We start from the raw sequence: 21,322 nt of genomic DNA on the forward strand, positions 1-21,322 counted from the left end.
TTATTAAACATGTAATACATATAGAGAGATTAAACTGTAAATATCATGATAATACGGCATCTCAGAAATGTAGCTTCAATGCAAGTGCATGAATAGCTCTATACATTTAATCAGCAGCTATGTTCTGCTTTTAAGTACATTTGATTTTCTGGAAATCAAATATGATGGGTTGAAAATTATGTCATGTCACAGGGAATTTATGTAGCACAGGGGGAGAAGGCCCCTGTGGGAAGAAAAATACAACACACACATATACAATGACATGCAAGCGTTTGCAGCTTTTTTTATTATGACATTTTTTCTAACATCATATGACCTTAACTCTCACTTCAAACATCACAAGTCATACTGTACCACGATCTCTATTCACATCTCAGCCTTAGACCTCAGCAGGATATAGGTTTCAGTCATACCTTCCAATCATGTCAACTGGTCCCGATAAAGGGGATGATTATGCCATGAGAGGTCCTAACTAGGCACAAAGACATGTACACACACACAAACGCACATCAGTATGCTTTATTATGCATTTTAATGTACTATTTTCACAAGATAATTATATCTTTTATTTCAAATAATTTAATTTCCTAGAAAGTGATAACTCACATAGTTACTACAATCCAAGCCCAGTCAACAAACCCCATTTTCCCTGTTTAACTGGTGTTTGCACTCTTTGTCATTTCTGTCATGTTTCCTCAAATTTAAATAGCCATGCATTTGATTGACTGAAAATATATTTATAGCTAAAACAGTAGATGTGCATCTAGTGAAGTGGACAGTAAGTAAGAATCATCAACCCAAACACAGCACCAGCAGTGAATGGTTAATAACCATAATAATTGTAAGCAAAAATGACTGTGGCTAATATGAGTTTCCCCAGGTGGTAAATAACGACCAAATTTACTTTATTGGATTTTATTATTTTATTATTTTCAAGGTTCTTTTGTTTTTGGTTAAAAAAATGTTTCATCAGACTTTAGTTTCTACTTGTAGGTTACCATTTTAATTTGCTAGTTGCTGTGTGCGTCCATTCTGCCCCATTAAATAACCCTCATTAAAGGGCAACAGCAACTAATAACAATGTCTGAGTCGCACCAAGCTTGTCCCTGCACTCTGCCCCTGCTCTCCTTATTTAATTTCCCTTTAAAGCTGCTTATTGATCCTCGCCTTTCTATCCTGTAACTATTTATATTAATATTACAAGGCAAAAACAAGAGTGTCACAACCTTAAGTTTTGCACAAGCTATTAAGAAGATGAACCTGAGGCGGTTAAATGCATATCCTGCAATGTTTTCTCTTTTTTCAACTGTATGCCTAACCTCATTACACATCTGAAGTGTTTTAAGCCTTCACATCTCTCCTTCAGACTTTTAATTCAAATTTGTACAAGAAGAAAACTTTAGAAAGGCTGTGCAAGATCCAGAGAGAACGAACGAATTCGAAGCAAGAGTAAATGTATATGATTTGGTATCAGAACTGAAGATGAGATTATGTGGAAAAAGAGAGCCCGAGAGGATAAAAACAAAACAAACAAAAAAAAACCACAGCAAGAAAGGGGGGAGAACTGCAAAATGGATGAGGAACTGCCAAAAGGCAAGCCTTGGTGGTAAATTCAGACAAGGTGCGCAGAGACTGGGATAGAGAGAAGGAAGCAGAAGGAAAACAGATTTGCTGAAGGATCACAAATGAATAAAATATGGAAGGAAACAGATAGGATAGATAGGTAGTGGAGGTGAATGAGAGAGCAGCTGGTGCCACATGTAAATTTCCATAGGCACTTTCTCCCTGCTTTCATTTCTACTCAGTATGTAAAATTCACATTTATGTGATTCTGACTGTTACATAAAAAAGGACTCGAATTTCACTGTATTTGTTTAAAATGCATGTATCAAGCAGAAAAATAAGCTACTGATCAGAATTCCTGCATGGTGGCAAAGGAAGGTACAGCAGAAGTTTTCAGAAGTGTGGGTTAACTGCATAACATCACGAAATATAAAATGTGTAAAAAGGCTGACAGCCAGAGATTGTGCTCTCTGTGGATCATACAGGCACTTTCTGAATACTTAACCAGAATGCAATGCAGCCAAATTACCATACCCATAGGATTTAAATATTTAAAGAGGTCATCTGCAGTCTTTGACACTCACTCTAATAGACAGCTTACAGATGAGATAGATTTTGTCGTATGTGTAGATTTCTTCTTTAGTGTGTTGTCTAGTCTTTAACTGCAAATCTATTCTAAGGAAGGTAACATGCATGAAGCTCTGTCCTGCTTGAGCTTGGTGGATAACCAATCTAGGTGCTTCCATCTTTTTTTTTTTTTATAGATAACAGTGTTTTCTGCTAATGGTAAAACTGCTTATGGTATAAACCAAGAAGCACAAGTTATGAGTCAAAATAAATGCTGCAAAGAACGTCACACCACAATATGCTTCTAAAACTTACCTTCAAGCCCTTTCATTTCTTGGCTTTTACTGAAGTCAAAAAAAAAAAAGTAAAAGTAAAACCCACGCATACACGGGAAGAATATCCAACCTCCAGACAGAAAGGACCAAGCAGGGATTTGAACCAGAGCCTTCTTGCTGTAATGCTATGCACACGGTTGCAGCAGACATCTGTCCACACACTGAAAGGTTAAATAATTATGATCGCATAGGCAACAGTTGATGCTTACTGAAAAAAAATAAAAACAGAATCTGGACAAAGGATAAAAAAGGTCAGTGTTCATAGATTTAAGTGTTTTACAGCTTTATCAGCACAAATGAGGTAAAGTTAGAGATCACAAACTACATCTTTAAAAGCTTTTCAATCAGAGTCGATTTCCAAGATTAAAACGTTAAAAAAAACAGCAGCATAGTGAAATTCATTGCCACTATTTAATAAAATCTGACTTTTTGATACATGACAACAGAAAACAGTCACATGGGCATGATGCATTCAACATCTGCTGCATCAATAATGGCAGAAACAGCAGTTGCATCAGGCAAAGTGTTTGTTATCTCAGCTTCACACAAAACCCACGCACACAAGAGGGAAAGGACAACACTATTCATTCTGGGCAAAAGATGTATCGTTTTGTGTGATTATGTTGTTGTTCCTCTGGTGCGAGTGGGCAGATGAAATTATGTTGCACCGCTATGGTGCCAGCAGTGGTCAGGAATGTGTGTGTGCATATGCACAGGACATAACTTTTTAAGCATGCATGCTTACAGAGGAAATGAGCATGGCTGTTATCACTCCCCACTGGCTGCCTCAGTCCCTCCATCCCAGCTGCCCCTTTCCATCAATGGCAGGTCCAGGTAAGCCGTTTCCAGTCATAGAATTTTCAGGGAAAAAAGGATGGTAGTATCACCCTCCCCCTTACTCTTCCAATCCCCACTTCCCCCACTCCCTACCCTTCTCATAGGATTCCTCCATCCATCCACTACCTCTGACCATCCCCATCACTTTGCAGCCAGATGAGCAAAGCAGCAGCAGCTACCTACCCGTCCCTGTGATTGACTGTGCCGCTGCAGAGCGAGCTTCGCTGTATCCACACCATGTTTATCGCTTCCTTCACCTTCGTTGTAATTGAGTCCCTTCACCATTCCACATATGCACTGTCAGAAGTGTCTACGTTTGTGCATGCACGTGTGTGTGGAAGGGGAATCTGTCAGGGCATGTGTGGAAGTTGATTGGCAGGCTACATAACTCAATTCAGCAATTTTGAAGGAGCCTGATGGCTTTTCCGGTGTGCTTGTGTGTGAGACTCTACTTATATGTGTTTGATTTTATGCAAACTTATGTGAGGCTATCAGACAGGCAGCCTCAATGTTATGCTTTGTGTGGAAGCGGTAGACTCCTAAGTGCAATGCATTTTTACAGATGAGAACTTACTTGGCTTAGCTCGTAAAAGAGAGGTGCAGATGTTTGTGTATATCATTTGGGAAAGGTACCCAAACCAAATCACGCATCTATTTTTATTTACAGTCACAAGCCAGTTTATTTGGTACACCTTGTTAGTACTGGTTGAACTCCCTTTGGCCTTCAGAACTGCCTTAATCATTGGTGGCCTAGATTTAGCAAGGTACTAGAAACATTTCTCAAGGCATTTTTGCCTACAGAACCACTGGATATTTTCTCTTTTTGGGACCATTCCCTGTAAACCTTAGAGATGGTGGTGCGTAAAAATCCATTCTCCCCCCCAACAACCATGCCACATTCAAAGCCACTTAAATCACTCTGCTTTCCCAGTCCGATGCTCGGTTTGAACTGCAGCACATTGTCTTGACCATGTCCACACCCCTAAATGCATTGAGGCGATTGGCTGATAAGAAATTGCCGTTAACGAGCAGTTGGACTGTTTGCCTAATAAAGTGGCCTGTGACTGTAAATGCACATGCTTTCTTTAGTGTGATGGTAGGAGCCTAAAAGTGAGAAATAAATGTTTCTTCAAACACATCTAATTACCCAATGATCACATGCTATAGTCATTTCAATTCATGGTGAATATGTGACACAAAGTCCCACGAAGACTTACAAAAGTAGAAGAGGAAATGACAGAAAAGATCAAGTCGGTCAATGCGGTTTGCAGCACCTTGCTGCACAACTAAATTAAATAAAAGGAAGTACACTATGAGAGCTGCAAGGGGCAGGATAGATAAAAACAGCCACTCTAGGCAAGGTATGTCTAGTGGTTGAGAGACTTTAAAAAAAAGAAAGTTAAAGCAACCGATTTAAAAAAAGAATAGATACATTTTTTAAGAAAAGACAAGAAGTGGAAAAGCTACTTGCTGTAACAGCAGGGGGAAATAAAAAGTAAAAGGTTAACACTTTAATACATCCTTCTAAACGTTGTTAGAAGCACTTTTTAGTGTTGCTTCTCAACATGTTGCCTCATTCATGCATTACAGACACACACACATGCTAGTAAAGCCTTTCTTGTTAGATCTATACAAGAACCCCAAATACAGGTGGTGCAGGCTGTCCACTCAAGCAAGAAGAAAGAAAAAAAATAATAATAATATTGTAAATGAATTGCTGCACCATCAATAAATGAAAGCAGAATAAGGGAAAAATGGAAAGTCAGATGAGAGGAAAACTATTTTGTCAATGCAAATGAGAAAGGGAAGGGAGAAACCCAGGCGTTCAAGCTGGAAACCTGGGCCCTGCCAGTTCTCTCTCCTTTCTCCTTCTTCTTCCCTTCATCTTACATCTTATCTATCCACACCTGTCCCTGCCATCTCTACAGCCTGCAGCGACAGTATGAGATGTAGATAGAAAAAAAATAGAGGAGGTAGAGATGGGCCACAAGCAGCAGGGGAGGGATACTGCCAAATATTCCTCAGCAAGTGATCCTGGCGATCAAAAGTCCCCACTCTGCTCCACCAAAACGACCCTTTCCGAGTACCAGAGAGTCTCTTTCTGTGTTAAGTATCCGAATCAGTTACATGTGGCCGCATGGATTTGGAGCTCAGACATCAGTGGGTGTGTGGCCAAAGGCGTTCACGTTTAAGCACCAACAAGGTTAGCCAAAGAAAAAGAAGCGCACAGGGGAGGGGTTGGAAGGAGGAAAAAAAACAGCTTTAGCGTGATCTTGATGAGCACAAACCAAAAGACACAGTCACTGCAAAGGCCCTTGAAAAGGCTTCACACTTCGGGGAGCCCAGGAACAAAGGATCAGAGAAGGAGGCGATGTTAAGACAAAAAAAAGACAGACAGAAGAAAAAGATAAGACACCAAAAAGGAGCAGTGGGGAAAATCTGTTCCCTTTTCTTTTTTCCTTTTTTTAAAAGCCGAGCAACAAAGAAAAAGGAAAAGAACATACACACTGATAATTTGTGAATATGCTATTTTGTCCTTTTGGACATCAATGACAGGGAGTCTCTTGCCATTTTTCTACAACACAGGAGGTGAAGTACACAAAAAGCAAGCCAGCGGGGAAAGACATTTAGAAAGCACTGAGCACTTAGACTTTCACAATAAGAAAAGTTAAGAGCTCCAAAAGATTCTTTGAAGTGTCTTAAGTGTCCTGAGTGTGTTTTCTTGCACTTGTTAATCGTTAGGGGTCAAGAGCCCCAGGATGGGATTGTGAGAAACTTTTTTTTCCCCATTTGCAAATCTCCACATGGCTAAGACAAAGCATTGTAGGCATAAAGTTCTTAAAAGTATATTTTGTTTTTCCTTGCAAAAAAATATATATTCTTTTAAAGCTTTCATGACTATCAAAAGGAATGTGGGGTGACAAAGCCTCCACTTTCTGTTCCTGAAACCAATTTAAACCAAGAAGTCATAAATGACACAGTTCCTCAAAAGACCACTGGAGGTAGGTTTCAAAATGTTTCATCCAAATTTTCACCTAAAATAAACGTATGCACATTATGCACTTTCTAGTTTTAATTGTTTTTTTTTAGAGTGTATTCAGACTGGACAAAATTGATTTGCTTAAAGTGAACCAGAGTTCGTTTCACCCGACAATCCGGAAGAAATTTTCAGTCTGAATGCAACTGAACAGACCCTGGTCCGGGGCCAGGAACTGCTCTCCACTCATCTTTCGCGGTGGTCTCAGATCGTTTCCAATCGGACTGAGCTTTGGTTCACTCTAAGTGTCCTTAGTCGGAATTCGCTCCATGCACGGAGAAGAACAACTGACCCAAAACGGCCAACGGACATTGCACAATGTAAACAAAATAACAAAGCAACAATAAGGGACAGCAACTCATTAAAATGTGTTCGGATTAATGCAGGCTCATTAAAACAACTTTTAATGAGATGCACTTTGCTTCTGACACAGTTTTCCCGACAAGCTATATGTCATAAACACTTATCAGTGTACCTTTATTGCAGAGGTCTCCTCAGTCACCGCCTCGCAGCATGCCTTTAATGTACCAAAGTCAAAAGTTTTGTACTTGACATTGATACAGAAATTCAAAATTGGTCAGTGAAATATAAAGTTTAGCTTGACAAGGACTGCAAAGTGCTAGACTTCCATAATTTCTGGCTCTTATTGTTTTGCACCACCCTTGTTATTCCTGGCCAATGACCGAAGAGATATTTAATCACATGGTTTTGTTTACATGCTTTGGCTGAATTAGAAATGTCTGGTAGATGGCGGTCTGAATACAGATCAAACACAAGGTTCAGGACTCGATCCGGACCAACGAACCTTTCCAGTCTGAAAAAACCCTTTATTGACTTTGTCAACTCTTGAGGAGGGGTTATTCAAAATGAATTTTACATTTCATTATAACTCAAATTTAATAAAAATTAAAATAGTCTTTTTTATATATATATATTTGAAAAAGGGTGCAATGTTTGGATCTGACAGAGCTTTAAACTTTACCTTACCCTATCAAATGTTTTTTTCTTGGGAAGTTATTGAGTTGGGCCAAATAAACTCCAGTTAGCGCGCCCATTCCATCTAAGGCTAAATGTTTGCTGTGCCGAGATCGATGGGTGACATCAGAGAATAAAACTCTAGTGTCTGTGTGTGTGTGTGTGGTGGTGGTACCAGAAACTTTGAGAACCACTGCCAATCCGTGTCTCTGAGCTGCACATTCAAGTCAGTTTTGGTGACGCAGCCAGTGATTTATGCACAACTCATCATTCGGGAACAACCTGCTTTTTAATTGGCAGCAGTTTATGTTTGTTTTTAATTTTATTTTCCCCGTAAGCTCGTAAATCGCTTTAAATTGCTTCCCTCACAAATCCATCTTCATGGTAAACATGCATCAGTTGTAATTGGTTATACAAGTAAGGCTGTCAGAAATGGAACACAACAAAAAACTACTTTGCACCGTTGACAGAATTAGATGATAAATATTTGTGGTGTATTTGCAGAGAATTATTTGCAGAGAATTGTGTTAAATCTAGCCACAGGGGTTGCAAGCCAGTAACTTCTGTGCCGGTCCAAAGCCCGGATAAATAGAGAGGGTTGCGTCAGGAAGGGCATCCGGCGTAAAAAATTGCCAAAATAACCATGCGAATCATCCACAACACTTTAGACATACCGGATCGGTCGAGGCCCGGGTTAACAACGACCGCCACCGATGCTGTTAACCTACAGGGTGTCGGTGGAAATTTGACTACTGTTGGTCGAAGAAAGAGGGGAGGCAGAAGGGTCCGTGGCCAGAGAGAGAAGGGAAAAGGCAGGAACATAGGTTTGAGAATAGGGACTCTTAACGTTGGCACAATGACAGGGAAAGGCAGAGAGCTGGCAGACATGATGGAGAGAAGGAAGGTAGATGTACTGTGTGTGCAGGAGACAAGGTGGAAGGGCAGCAAGGCACGTAGTATTGGAGGAGGATACAAACTGTTCTATCATGGTGTTGATAGGAAGAGAAACGGGGTAGGAGTGATTCTGAAGGGGGAGTTTGTAAACAGTGTTCTAGAGGTGAAAAGAGTCTCAGACAGGATGATGAGCCTAAAGTTAGAAATTGAAGGGGTGATGGTGAATGTAGTCAGTGGGTATGCGCCACAGGTTGGCTGTGAGTTAGAAGTGAAGGAGAGATTCTGGAGTGAGTTGGATGAGGTCATAGAGAGTTTTCCCAGAGGAGAGAGAGTTGTTATTGGAGCAGACTTTAATGGGCATGTTGGTGAGGGCAACAGAGGTGATGAGGAGGTGATGGGCAGGTTTGGTGTGAAGGAAAGGAATCTGGAGGGACAGATGGTGGTGGACTTTGCGAAGAGGATGGAAATGGCTGTAGTCAACACTTACTTCCAGAAGAGAGAGGAACATAGAGTGACATACAGAAGTGGAGGTAGGAGTACTCAGGTGGACTACATCCTATGTAGACAAGGTCATTTGAGAGAGGTTAATGACTGCAAAGTGGTGGTAGGAGAGAGTGTAGCCAGACAGCACCGCATGGTGGTGTGTAAGATGACTCTGGAGGTCAGGAAGAAGAAGAGAGGGAAAACAGAAAAGAAGACCAAGTGGTGGAAGCTACAGAATGAAGAAACTTGTGAGGAATTTAGGCAGAAGTTGAGGCAGGTCCTGGGTGGTCAGGATGAGCTTCCAGAGGACTGGGAAACTACAGCAGAGATTATCAGGGAAACAGGTAGGAAGGTGCTAGGTGTGTCATCTGGAAAGAGGAATGACGGTAAAGAGACTTGGTGGTGGAATGAGGAAGTACAGGAATGCGTCCAGAGGAAGAGGTTGGCTAAAAGGAAGTGGGATGTAGAAAGGACTGAGGAAGGTAGACAGGAGTACAAGGAAGCGCAGCGTAGAGTGAAGAGAGAGGTGGCAAAGGCCAAACAGAAAGCTTACGATGAGCTATATGACAGGTTAGACACAAAGGAAGGAGAGAAGGACTTGTACAGGCTAGCCAGACAGAGAGACAGAGATGGGAAGGACGTGCAACAGATAAGGGTGATTAAGGACAGAGATGGAAAGGTGCTAACAACCCAAGAGAGTGTACAGAAAAGATGGAAGGAGTATTTTGAGGAGCTGATGAACGAGGAAAATGACAGGGAAAGAAGGGAGGAAGATGTGGTTGTTGTGGAGCAGGAAGTAGCAGAGATTGGAAAGGATGAGGTTAGGAAGGCTCTGAAAAGGATGAAGAGCGGAAAGGCCGTTGGTCCTGATGACGTACCTGTGGAGGTATGGAAGTGCCTAGGAGAGACAGCAGTGGAATTTCTAACAAGGTTGTTCAATAGGATTTTAGAGAGTGAGAAGATGCCTGAGGAATGGAGGAGAAGCGTTCTGGTCCCGATCTTTAAGAACAAGGGTGACACGCAGAACTGCAGCAACTATAGAGGAATAAAGTTGATGAGCCACACAATGAAGCTGTGGGAAAGAGTAGTGGAAGCCAGGCTTAGGAAGAAGGTGGAGATTTGTGAGCAGCAGTATGGTTTCATGCCCCGTAAGAGCACCACTGATGCCATTTTTGCTTTGAGAATGTTGATGGAAAAGTACAGAGAAGGTCAGAAGGAGCTGCATTGTGTGTTCGTAGATTTAGAGAAGGCGTATGACAGGGTGCCGAGGGAGGAGCTGTGGTACTGTATGAGGTCGTCTGGAGTGGCAGAGAAGTATGTCAGAGTAGTTCAGGACATGTATGAGAGAAGTATGACGGTGGTGAGATGTGCTGTAGGTCAGACAGAGGAGTTCAAGGTGGAGGTGGGACTACACCAAGGATCAGCTTTGAGTCCTTTTTTGTTTGCTATGCTGATGGACAGGCTGACAGACGAGGTAAGACAGGAATCTCCCTGGACAATGATGTTTGCGGATGACATTGTAATTTGCAGTGAGAGTAGAGAGCAGGTGGAGGAACAGCTAGAGAGGTGGAGGTTTGCTCTGGAAAGAAGAGGCATGAAGGTCAGTCGTAGTAAGACAGAATACATGTGTCTGAACGAGAGGGATCAAGGTAGAAGCGTTAGGTTACAGGGGACTGAGGTGAAGAAGGTGCAGGAGTTTAAGTACTTGGGGTCAACAGTTCAGTGTGATGGGGATTGTGGAAAAGAGGTGAAGAGGCGAGTGCAGGCAGGTTGGAGCGGTTGGAGGAAAGTGTCAGGAGTGTTGTGTGACAGAAGAGTGCCAGCAAGACTCAAAGGAAAGGTGTACAAGACAGTGGTGAGACCAGCTCTGCTCTATGGGTTAGAGACGGTAGCAGTGAGACAGAGACAAGAGGCTGAGATGGAGGTAGCGGAGATGAAGATGTTGAGGTTCTCCTTAGGAGTGACCAGGTTAGACAGGATAAGGAACGAGTACATCAGAGGGACGGCTCATGTTGCCTGTGTCAGCGACAAAGTCAGAGAAGCCAGACTGAGATGGTTTGGACATGTTCAGAGGAGGGATAGTGGATATATTGGTAGAAGGATGTTGGAGATGGAGCTGCCTGGCAGGAGGGCAAGAGGACGGCCAAAGAGGAGATATATGGATGTCTTAACAGAGGACATGAAGTTGGCTAATGTTAGGGTAGAAGATGTCCATGATAGAGTGAGGTGGAAAAGGATGATTCGCTGTGGCGACCCCTGATGGGAAAAGCCGAAAGAGAAAGAAGATTTGCAGAGAATTGTGTTCATGGGCTCTTCATTACAAAATAATTAAATAAATAACAATTAAAATATAGTATGTAACAAAAGACAGCATATAGACAGTATTAAACTAATTTATTTCCCACAATGAAGACCTCAAATATATATATAAATACTTTTACTGAGAAATATTACTTTATGTTAAAACATCCTTAGAATTTTTCTGTACCAGCTAAATCTTAAAAGGTCCATTAGGTACTGAAATTCACTAAAATAGAAATTACAAAAATACGAAGAAATATTGTCTTCTGTCAGTGTGTGGCCCTTCTTTTAATGTTTTCTGACATTATTAAAAATTCAGGCCATCAGAACTACTGTAAATTATGTGTTTTTTAACTGAATAAAATAAGAGTTTTTCTTTTAATTATTATTATTTTGGATATTATTGATTGTAAATGCAAGTAAACAGATCTTTAAAAACAAGAATAGGACCATTTTTTTATTTCATCTTTGGTCAGATACAGAGCAAACTGGATTCCTGTTGCCTAAAACTGTAGGTAGAGCTGCTCTGATAAAAAAGAGGGAAACTGTTAGCCCTCATAGCCTGTAGGAAGAAAGAGAATAATCAAGAATGAAGGACTATTCCCCTACAGCTTTCTTTTATTAGTTTTCCTAGCAACAAAGTATGTTACTGTATATGCAGTCAGGAGGCGACGCTGTCGTGCTGTGTGTACTGTTTCCCTTTCCAGACTCTAGGATCTATATTGCCGACACAAAAACAATTTGCTGTCCATGGCACAAAGTTGACAAAAGCTAAAAATTACTTTGGTGCCATCCACAGAACCCCACCGGCCTTCGCAGGCTGCTTCACAGCTCAATTCACCATTGGAGGCAAGCAGGAAGCAGCCACTGTGAACCACCATTTCTCTTCAAGTGCGCCCAGTGCCTGAAGGCCTCTGTCAGACTCATTCAGAATCACAGACTGTTCACACGTTCCACTCCTTCGCAGCAATGGTCAGAAAGGAAAAACGCGGTCCTCCCGTGGTCATTGATAATATCCGTATAACAGATGGATCGGAACAAGGATACACAAATCTGCGGACTTGAGCCAAGCACCACTTCAATCGGCTAGTCATGGTTTATGAAAGGTGAGGTAAGTGGGGGGCGTGCCTCCTAACAGTTGTAAGGTGAATCGGCAGCCGTGCACTTGAATGCCCCTTCAGCCACTAGGCGGAAAATGAATCTCAGGAGAGAATCAGCTAACGCCTTCCTCAAGGTCATCGTTGCTTGGGCACCTTTCAAGTGGCCTTGCCAGCTGTAACAATGTGTGCAGAAACAGCTACAGGAGCAATCTAATTTGGCCTGGTTTTCTTTTACGCTCCTTTTTATTCACCGAGGTGGGTACATCACATCATTTTTTTGTTGGGGATTTTTTTCCTGTGCTGAAAGCAGAATAAGAATTGATGACCTTTTGCATTTGAAAGAGCGTGGAAAATCTTTGCTGTAAATCTTGCACATGAAGCATGACCACTAGCTTTGTTCCTCTCTGATATATTTCCTGTTTATATGTCCATCTATGTTTTCACTCTGCAAAAATGTAAGGAAGGCAGGTTCTTTTGAGAAGCATCAGGTTATCAAGCTCTGTTACTATATGTTTCTTATTAGTTGCTTTCAATTGTTTGGTTATGATTTCAACATAAAGTGAATAAAACTCATAACGACTGGCTTTTGGCTGAAAAAAATAGAAAACTAGGACAAGTTAAGAATAAATGTAGAGTTAACTGCAGTGGATTCTTTTCTTCCTTTTTTACAAGCGGGTATGTCAACAACCACTTGGCCTCTGTTCGAGTAAATGGTTAGCAGGCAATCTAAGCTTGAACCACTGACATTGACCCTTTTTTAGGACTTTAATGTATAGAAAATGTGTTTGCCACGTGGATAAGAAAAATTATGATGTAGAAATATGCATTTTTAAACATAAATACACAGTATTTTTTATAAAGAATATACTAACTTATTTCACTAACATAAGGCTGTTTTTTAGTTTGAATGATTTGCTTTTAAACCAAGTGATGGACAAGTCCGGCCAAAGTTATTTAAAATGGTTCATTTTCCAGCCTCATAAACAAAGGCTGCAAAGCGGTTTGAGTGAAGCATTATTGCAGCTGGCAGAACTGTGTCAGTCCGCAAGTCAAGCTGGCAGAAAATTGGCACGATAATGACACAAAGAATCCGTTCAATTTTCAAAATAAAGCACCACAAGCAGCCTTTAACTTGTTGTGTTGTTACTACATCAACATTGCTTCAGACAAATTGGAAGAAGCTCACAGGGAAACGACTCAGTGAGTCTTGGAAGTCGTTTTAACACAACTGACAAGCCTGAAAAAGGGTTTCTTTTGGAAATGGAACGGTACAACTAGAGCACTATTTAGTCTGTTTTCGACTATGCTGATCAGAGCATAGTCTTCTGTTGGAGTCCTAATCTTAGGTTATACTTGGGGGTTGGACAGTGGTGTAGTGGTCAGCACCTTTGCCTTCTAGCATGAGGGCCCTGGTTCAAATCCCACCAGGGTCCTTTCTGTGTGGAGTTAGTATGCTCTCTTTGTCCATGTGTGGGTTTTCTCCTGGAACTCCAGCTTCCTCCCACATTTCAAAAATGTGCATTGTAGGTAAATTGATGAATCAAACTTTAACCTAGGTGTGATTGTGTTGCTCTGCAATAGACTGGCAAACCATCAAGGGTGTACTGCACCAGCAGAATTGTCCACAAAAGCAAAGTTCAAAGATAATTGAAGAAAACTTTACTCCTTAAAAACTTTCAGTGTCTGTAGGTGTTGGCTAGACCCACCAAACACAATTACTCCTTGTTTTTTTGTAATCAAGAGAGCTGTAAGAGTAGTCCAGCAAGTAAGACCTCACTGCACACAATACACACACGTCTTTTTAACCTTTTGCAAAAATCTTTCCTAATAATGTTTTCAGGATACAGGGAAGATTCAAAATATGATCAAAGTTGAACTATGTTTGACTAAAAAAGTTGGTGCAATTGTCATAACTGAGCATATGTGTAGCCACTTTATCTTTGCCAGGCATGGTAATAGCTTGACTGAATTTGCTGCACTTGCTAGAGAGACATTTTAAGAGTTTTCCCAGATAGAAAAGTCACTTGAGACCTCTTTGGCATTGTTGCGTCTGCGCTCTAAAAATCTCCATCTGATTTCCCAGCAGATTGTGCTCTGCCTTGACTGGCAATTTCCAGTCTCTGACAATCTCCTCAAAGCAAATCTATTAATGGTGATGATATGAAAAAGGAGTTTAAATGGCAGAGAGATGAACAGCCTAGTGTATGCGTGGGTGTTTAGTTCTTTAGTGTTGAAGGACTGCGTAGCTTTTCTAAAAGTAGGAGTACTGGCCGTAAAGCAGTGGGAGACATTTCTAGACTTTTTTTTTTTTTGCCCGAGTCGAAGTTAGTGTGTAGGTGTGACAGTCCAAGTGTAAGCCTTGATACCATCAATCATGACATTTTGTCCCTCAGGTGTGGTCACCTACACAGTGCTTGCCCTTTCTCCATCTTTATCGTTGTGTGCCACCATCCATCTCTCCAAGTCTGCTCTACCTCCTACTCACCTCTATCCCCTTCACACTCAAACACCATGTATTTTTCTGCTCTGGGCACAGCTTCCTAATGCCACTCCTCCATCTTTACTCTCATTTTTTTGCTTTACAAACCAGTCAGTCCCTTTCTACCACAAACGTGGTCTTCTTTCCCTCATGTTTTTTTCAGACATTTTCCTTTTAAAGCTCAAATCCTGCAATCATCCACTTGTTTGCTGGACTCCTCTCCTCCTGACTTCCTCCTCTGCTTCACTGGTCTGTGACACATGCCCCTGGTGCTTTCCCGCTTTCTATTTTTTTCTCTCTTTATTCTTTTATACAGTGCGCAGCCAGCCTTCTCCCCCCTCTGTCACCATGACGCTTTCACTTTTCTTCCGTGACCCCATCAGCTTCCCAGTGCCCCAGCTAAGCCTGGTCACTCTTCATCAACTAGCCTCCCTTGAGCACATGGGCCACCCAGAGAAAAAGGGAAATGGGGTTTCATTGGCAGCCTCCAAGCCCAACACCACAGTTTCACCAAACTCTTCTGTGACCCTTGTTACTTTTGAACGATCTCATCATTAACAGCCATCCTTCCCTCCTCTCGTTCATATATTAAGTCTTCCACATGGGATGTGCATTAGCCTCCACACTGGCAAAGCGCGCAACTTTCAGCTCCTCGATTTTACTCCCCTGCCCTTTTCAGCTCATTCAGCTTCTCTAGTCCAATCACGGCCGGTGAGGGTGCCGCCGCACCACCTGAGTGGGGATAATCACCTTGGTTACTGGCGTAACCGGAGGCTGCTGTCTAACCATGTTAGTCCTGTGCCCTGCAGGAGCCGTGGAGACAGGTGTCACAGCATTTAGAGAGGGTGTTAAACAAGCCCACGGCCAAACAGGAGGCAGACATATTTACTCCTACTCATGGAAACTGTGTCACCAATAGCAAAGAATGTTCACCCCATGGCATTCGTGCTTTCGTGCTTCTTTAGAATTCCTATCCCCTCTCACCCCTCCGCAATTCAGCATTCGACTGGCTTTGACATGAGTACACTTTGTACCCTAGCAGACGGAATAAATAGCAGTTGCCTTTGTGTCGGAACCAAAAAGCTGTGCGCTGATGTCAAAGTTTTACAGCAAACACAAATGTACAGCGTAGAGGGTCCGCTGCTGGAGAAAAGCTGCTGGCTCAGGGGACATGGGGTCACATGATGGAGAGCTGCACCCTGACCGGCTGCTTTTGCACTGATCTGATGTACTTAAGAGCACTGGATTGATTGGCAGCCTTCGAACGCCAGCAAATGGACGAGATGCCCTTGGCACAGCACTCAGCATTAAAAAACTTGAGTAGCAAAGTTGGTGAACCGCCAGTTGTTCACAGAGAGCGACACGTAAGGACGACATAGATCACCATTATGATAATCACAAGTAGCACTGTCAGGGGAATAGTAATGGCGAGGAGATGAGGTGGCAGCCATAAAGAGTGTTTCTACATTAGCGCAAGGCTGATTAGATTGATAGAAAGTTTCACTAATGGAGAATTAATCAAATGGTCAAATGAGAAATAAGGATTCAATTGCCAATTGGTGTCTTTGTGTGACCCTTTCAATCACCATGCATCATAATTTACATGAGCATGAACCTTTCCATGAGCACAAAGCATGAACCAAAACAGCGCTGTAGAAGGGATGGAGTTAATGGACTTGTGACTTATTTCCCCTTTTTTCTGAAACCAGAGACCCGGTTTTACAGATCTGAGAGATCACAGATTTCCTGAAACATATGTTACTTCTTCTCAAGAAAGTGAAGGCACAAATGTAATTTGAGAAGTAAAATCCCAGACTTTTGTGAAGATTTAAGAAAAATATAGCTTGTCTGTAAAATAAAAAAGTTAGTGTAAAGTACCTATCACTTAAGGCTTAAACAATAAAACACCTATTTATAGGCCTGAAGCATTTGTGTCAATGTAAAAATAAATGCCCCCACTCTCGCCTCACTGTAGTGCTGAAGGAGGGTATTGAGATGTTCAAGACAGCAGAAGTTCAAAACAAAGACTGGGGGCAGATTACGGTCTAATCACTGTGAAACACATCAGTGGTATAAAAAAAAATTAAGAGTGACTTTCTCCCGCTGAGTAATGCATTCACCAAGCCTAGAGGAGAATGAAAACAGGCCACAAAAAGCCTCGTAACTCTTTCTGTTGTGACTCCCCCCTGAAGCTACACAATTTGTTTATGGAGCTTAAGCAGAGGCAGTTGCTCAGCTCAGATAGTGGGCCACCCTGTCAGGACCCTTTAGGACTGCATCAGTTGATCAAACAAGGTTGTGCACAACAGCAGCAGGGGGCGTAACGCAAAACAAAAAAGCGAATTTCTGCGTCTTTTTTTGCATTTTTGTCTGCGGAAAGGGGTTTTCAGCACCGTCTGCCAAGTTCAGGTTATCTGGATATTTAGACTTGCAAAAGGCAGAGAACTGCAGGAAGAAAAATCTATATCATTGTGGCACTGGAATCTGATTGAGCTCATTTACACAGCGCACCAGCAGATGGCAGAGGAGACAGAAACATGGTTTCGTCTTAATTAAATTGGTGACGAGTTCATTTTATTTTGAAGATGAATTACCCTCCAAAGTAAGGATCAAAGGATAACCCTTTGCTTTGCTGGCTTCTTGGATGCATTAGAGAATAAAGAAAAGCAATACAGCAAGCAGCCAGCCTAGCAAAAAAGGCCATCTTAACCCTGATGTGAAACAAACTCTTATTCATTGTTTTAAAGCTCTAAATCACTATAACCAACAGATCTAACTAATCTTTTAATAGTAAATAATGTTGAAAAGAATCTGAAGTATACAAGCGTGCCGACATTTTTTTAGCTTGCAAACCTGCAGCGTTTCCCTTGATGTTTGTGTCGTCACGCCAAGCCTCCGATCTGTGACACTGTGACATTGATTTATGCGTGGCTTCCCTGCGCACATGTGCGTGCGTGCACGTTTGCACCCGTGCACAAGCTATAATTGGTATTCAAATCTCCTCCCACAAGTACGCCCAATTGCTGCCATTTTTCAATCGAGAGAGCCAAAGCCAAGGTCTAAACAGCATGATGGGGAACAAGCTCAAACGGGTGGCTCTCATTACACACATTCGAAATAAACAAATGGAGGTGATTTAAAACACACGGTGAGAAGACAGGTGGTAATGGAGGCATTGGAGAGGCATTGGAATGAGGTGAAGGAAGAGGGTTGATGGAGGGAAGTGATTAAGGGTGGTCAAAGTGAGGTGGGGTTCACTGCATTTGTTACTTTACGTGACAGGGAAGTTTACTGCTGTGGATGTGCTCCCTCCACAAAGCCCCTGATCATTAAAGTCCCACTGCAGTCATCTTTTGAGCGGTTTTAAAAGTGTTCCCAGTTGTCTTTTACACGTGATTATGACGTCTTAAGCATAGTTTCTGCAGAGTGGCAGTAGTTCATCAGAACTCTGAGATGTGGACAGGACTGTTGGAGCCGAGTAAGCCTGCCCTCATTGCCCTTCATCCATTTGTTTACATGCGCTCCCGCTAGCTTACAGCTCTTCCCAACCCCAACTTAACATTACTGGTGCAACAAAAAGGAAGAGCAATATTGGAGCTATCCAGTTGCACAGTTTTGAGCCAGATTACGGCTTGGATGAGGATCAAGTCGTCTACAGGTTGATGCATCAGAATGGAGCAGGGAGCTTGCATTTCACTGACAAGCTGCTTTTTTGCATCTGCTGATGATTTACAGCAATTTGAATACATAGACTCAGAAATGCAATTTTAAGATTAATTTTGCTTATACATCTCCTCCATCATGATAAAAATGCCACAAGAACACGTTTAAAAAACACAATTTTTATCAGAGTGGGTCTTCAACCACTCACTGTATGTTGCTGACTGAATGCGTGCCCCTCAGGCCTGCCTGTCAAACACACTGGGAAGACCGTTTGCCTTTTTTCCTTCATTCTAGCCCTTTCTTTTTCACCCTCTTCATTTTATAAAAGAGGGTGAAGTCTTCCAGGCTTGCCATTTTCACATGACCCTTTGATTCAGTTTATCCAATCCCTCTTTCTGTAGCCATCCTGGGATACTGTCAACCACCAAGCCCATCCAACTGCACTTCTCTCCTCCAACTGTTTCTTTACTCAAAACTGTAAAGAAAAATGACCAAAGGAAGCCATACTTTCTGAGCAGAACCACTATGTGTGTGCTTTCATCAGAAACTATTTTCACAGAGCTTTCTCTGCCTCATTCCCCTGTCCACCTTGTGCATTTAACACCCCCATCCCCAGGCTGCTGTCTCTAGGCCCCTGTCAGAGCCTAGATTAATGGCAATGATCAGTGAGCAACCCCCAGCTGAGGGTGCCTGCAGCTTAGCCAAAACCCTGCACTGTACACAACAACATCCGCACACACGCACATGTGCACATGTACTCATCAACGGACCCCCAGATAAACACACACAAACCCCTCACACACAGTACACCATTTAGACTGCCATTCTAACGCCTACAGCTCATGCATATAAATCAGAAAGCCACTGTCTTGGAGCAGACACACAAATGGGAAAAAAAGGGGGAAAAAACCCACACACACACATTCTCCAAAGAGGAAATCAATATACAAGCAAACGGTGAGGCAGCAAGGACCAGCCATCATCACATCCTGAGCAGATGTGATTGTGGCAACATCCAGGACCAGAACTTAACCCTTTCCCTGGCCTACACACACACAGCGCAGCATCCACATGACAGCATCACTCCTTCAGAGGATGCTCACGTTTACAGGTTTGGTTTGCAAGCAAAGTTGCTACATATCCCCCCCTTCCAACATCTGCTCTGAGCAGAATCAGGGAGCAGCGCAGGACTATCCCAGGCTGAGGTGCCCCAATGAGCAGAGGGGATAAAAGCCGGCATGGGCTCTGCGGGAGCGATTACAAGGCTTTGTTATGGGATTGTTAAATGAAACTATCTGATAAAGGGACGTCTCAAAGGTCTTTTCCTGTCACTGCTGCAGAATTAAGAAGCAACAACAAACACTTCCCGCCTCTCTGGCTGTAGTAGTGGCTGATACGCATCTGCTCCACTGCGGGCGTTTGTTATGTGTTCTCGTGGGCTTGTCGGAGCTGAGCGCGCGCGCAGGGATTAATGCACACGAGACTTTTGCCACAGTCCCGTCCAGCCCTGCAGAGCAGCTCTGATACGTGGCTAATCCTGGAGAAAAATAGCCAGATCAAAATACTGTGACGCATGAGGGTCAGCGGAGCATGGGAAGACCCCGGTCCCGTCAAGCCCGGCTGCTTTCGCTTTTGTTTTCACCTGTTTTAGCTCTTCATATTTATGACTTTTTGACTCGAATTGTTTTGGCTGAGTCTTCACTTGTTCTTCATCCTTTCGCTTCCGCAGCAGACTTGGGGAGAAACTTGCACATGGAAAGCGCACCGCGGCTCTTTTCATTCCAATCACACTCACTCACTCACTCACTCACTGACTCACTCATCTGTGTCTGTCCGAGCCTTACCAGTGTTCACCAAGCAGGCGACAAGGAGGATGGAGACGGGGACGCAGTAGTTCCACGCGGCCATTCTTGGTATTCCTTAGTCTTGTTGAGTATTCCTCTTCCTCGCAGCAGTGAGTAGAGTGTTCGGGAACCCGCAGGTTCACTCTCCCGCAGACCTACAGCGACCGCGCACCTGTGTGTGAATGAGAGCGCGCCGTGCGCCAGTGAGCGAGTGCGCGTTTTTTCCCCAGCGCTTAGTCAGAGCGTCAACAACAGATCTTTACATAGCAGGGCTGTAACTCACACAACACACCCACTGCCTCTCCTACCATGAAGCCGTATATGATGGCTTAGCCGGTTTTTCTTGGTTATTTTTCATTGTAATTGTACTTAAAGCTGACCAATGGGGCGGGCTTACGCGTCTTTCTGGCCAATGGCAGAGCAGGAGCATGTGGAAGAGGGAGGAAGAGAGCAAGCGGGTGGGCTTTGAAGCCAAGTGAGGAAAATTGGAGAATTGAAGAGGGAATGAGGGCATAGTTAAATGAAATCTGGTCGCTCAGTTATGATTAATAAAACAATTTGATAACGTTTTGATGTGTAAAGTGGGGAAGAAAGTAAACGTTTTCATGTCTGAATGAAAAGACACTGCTAATTTGCCTTCAGAGTTGATTAGAAATTAGACATCACAATTACCTTCATTTATCATTTTTTATTAAATACAATGGCTATATTATATATATTTATTTACTATATTATTTGTAAGTATTTTTTATATTATTATTTAGACTTTCAGTAAGATTATTGCACCTGAAGAACTCCCCTCCCCTCATAGAAATTGAATGTTTTGCATATAAACATACCTGCAGAGGGCCTTCCGAAGTGGTGTTTAGCGTGTTCGTGTGAATAGAATGTTTTCTTGTTTTTGCTTTTTTCTTGTTTAGGTTTTTTTCTTCAAAAGCTTTTTTGAAAACAAAAATGGACTCAACTTTGGGCACAGATTGGCCAGAACACATAGGACAACTCCCCAATACAGCTCACGTGCATGAGTTGTTAGAATGATCGAATAAAAAGTTATTATACAAGTTATAAGGAAAGTTTTTAGCAGCCAAATTATTGTGTGTATCCACTGTTTAAATGTATCACAGTTGGTAGTAATACCCGATGAGAGCACAACCATCCAAAGGATTTATTGTGAAACTTTTTGGGGAACAATAAGGAGGTTTTTGGGTAAAGAAATGATAAAAATGTGAATTTAGGTAGAATAG

General features: G+C 42.4%; 1 protein-coding gene across 6 annotated transcripts in view; it reads right to left on the minus strand.

The window, feature by feature from the left end:
- The window catches only part of cadm4 (cell adhesion molecule 4), a 189,640-nt gene extending 169,164 nt beyond the window's left edge, over positions 1 to 20,476 (minus strand). For 2 of the 6 annotated variants that reach the window (XM_078933629.1, XM_078933626.1), the window contains exon 1: positions 20,079 to 20,420. In XM_078933629.1, the coding sequence (XP_078789755.1) occupies positions 20,079 to 20,142 (64 nt within the window). In that variant the 5' untranslated portion in view covers positions 20,143 to 20,420. Of the gene's footprint in view, positions 1 to 20,078 lie in introns of all 6 variants that reach the window. The other 4 variants (XM_011485610.4, XM_078933627.1, XM_078933628.1 and 1 more) reach the window with 4 other exon arrangements.
- Between the last annotated feature and the right edge of the window lie 846 nt (positions 20,477 to 21,322).

Source organism: Oryzias latipes, chromosome 16 (assembly GCF_053564925.1).
Source record: "Oryzias latipes strain Hd-rR chromosome 16, Olatipes_Hd-rR_3.1".
Lineage (NCBI taxonomy): Eukaryota > Metazoa > Chordata > Actinopteri > Beloniformes > Adrianichthyidae > Oryzias > Oryzias latipes.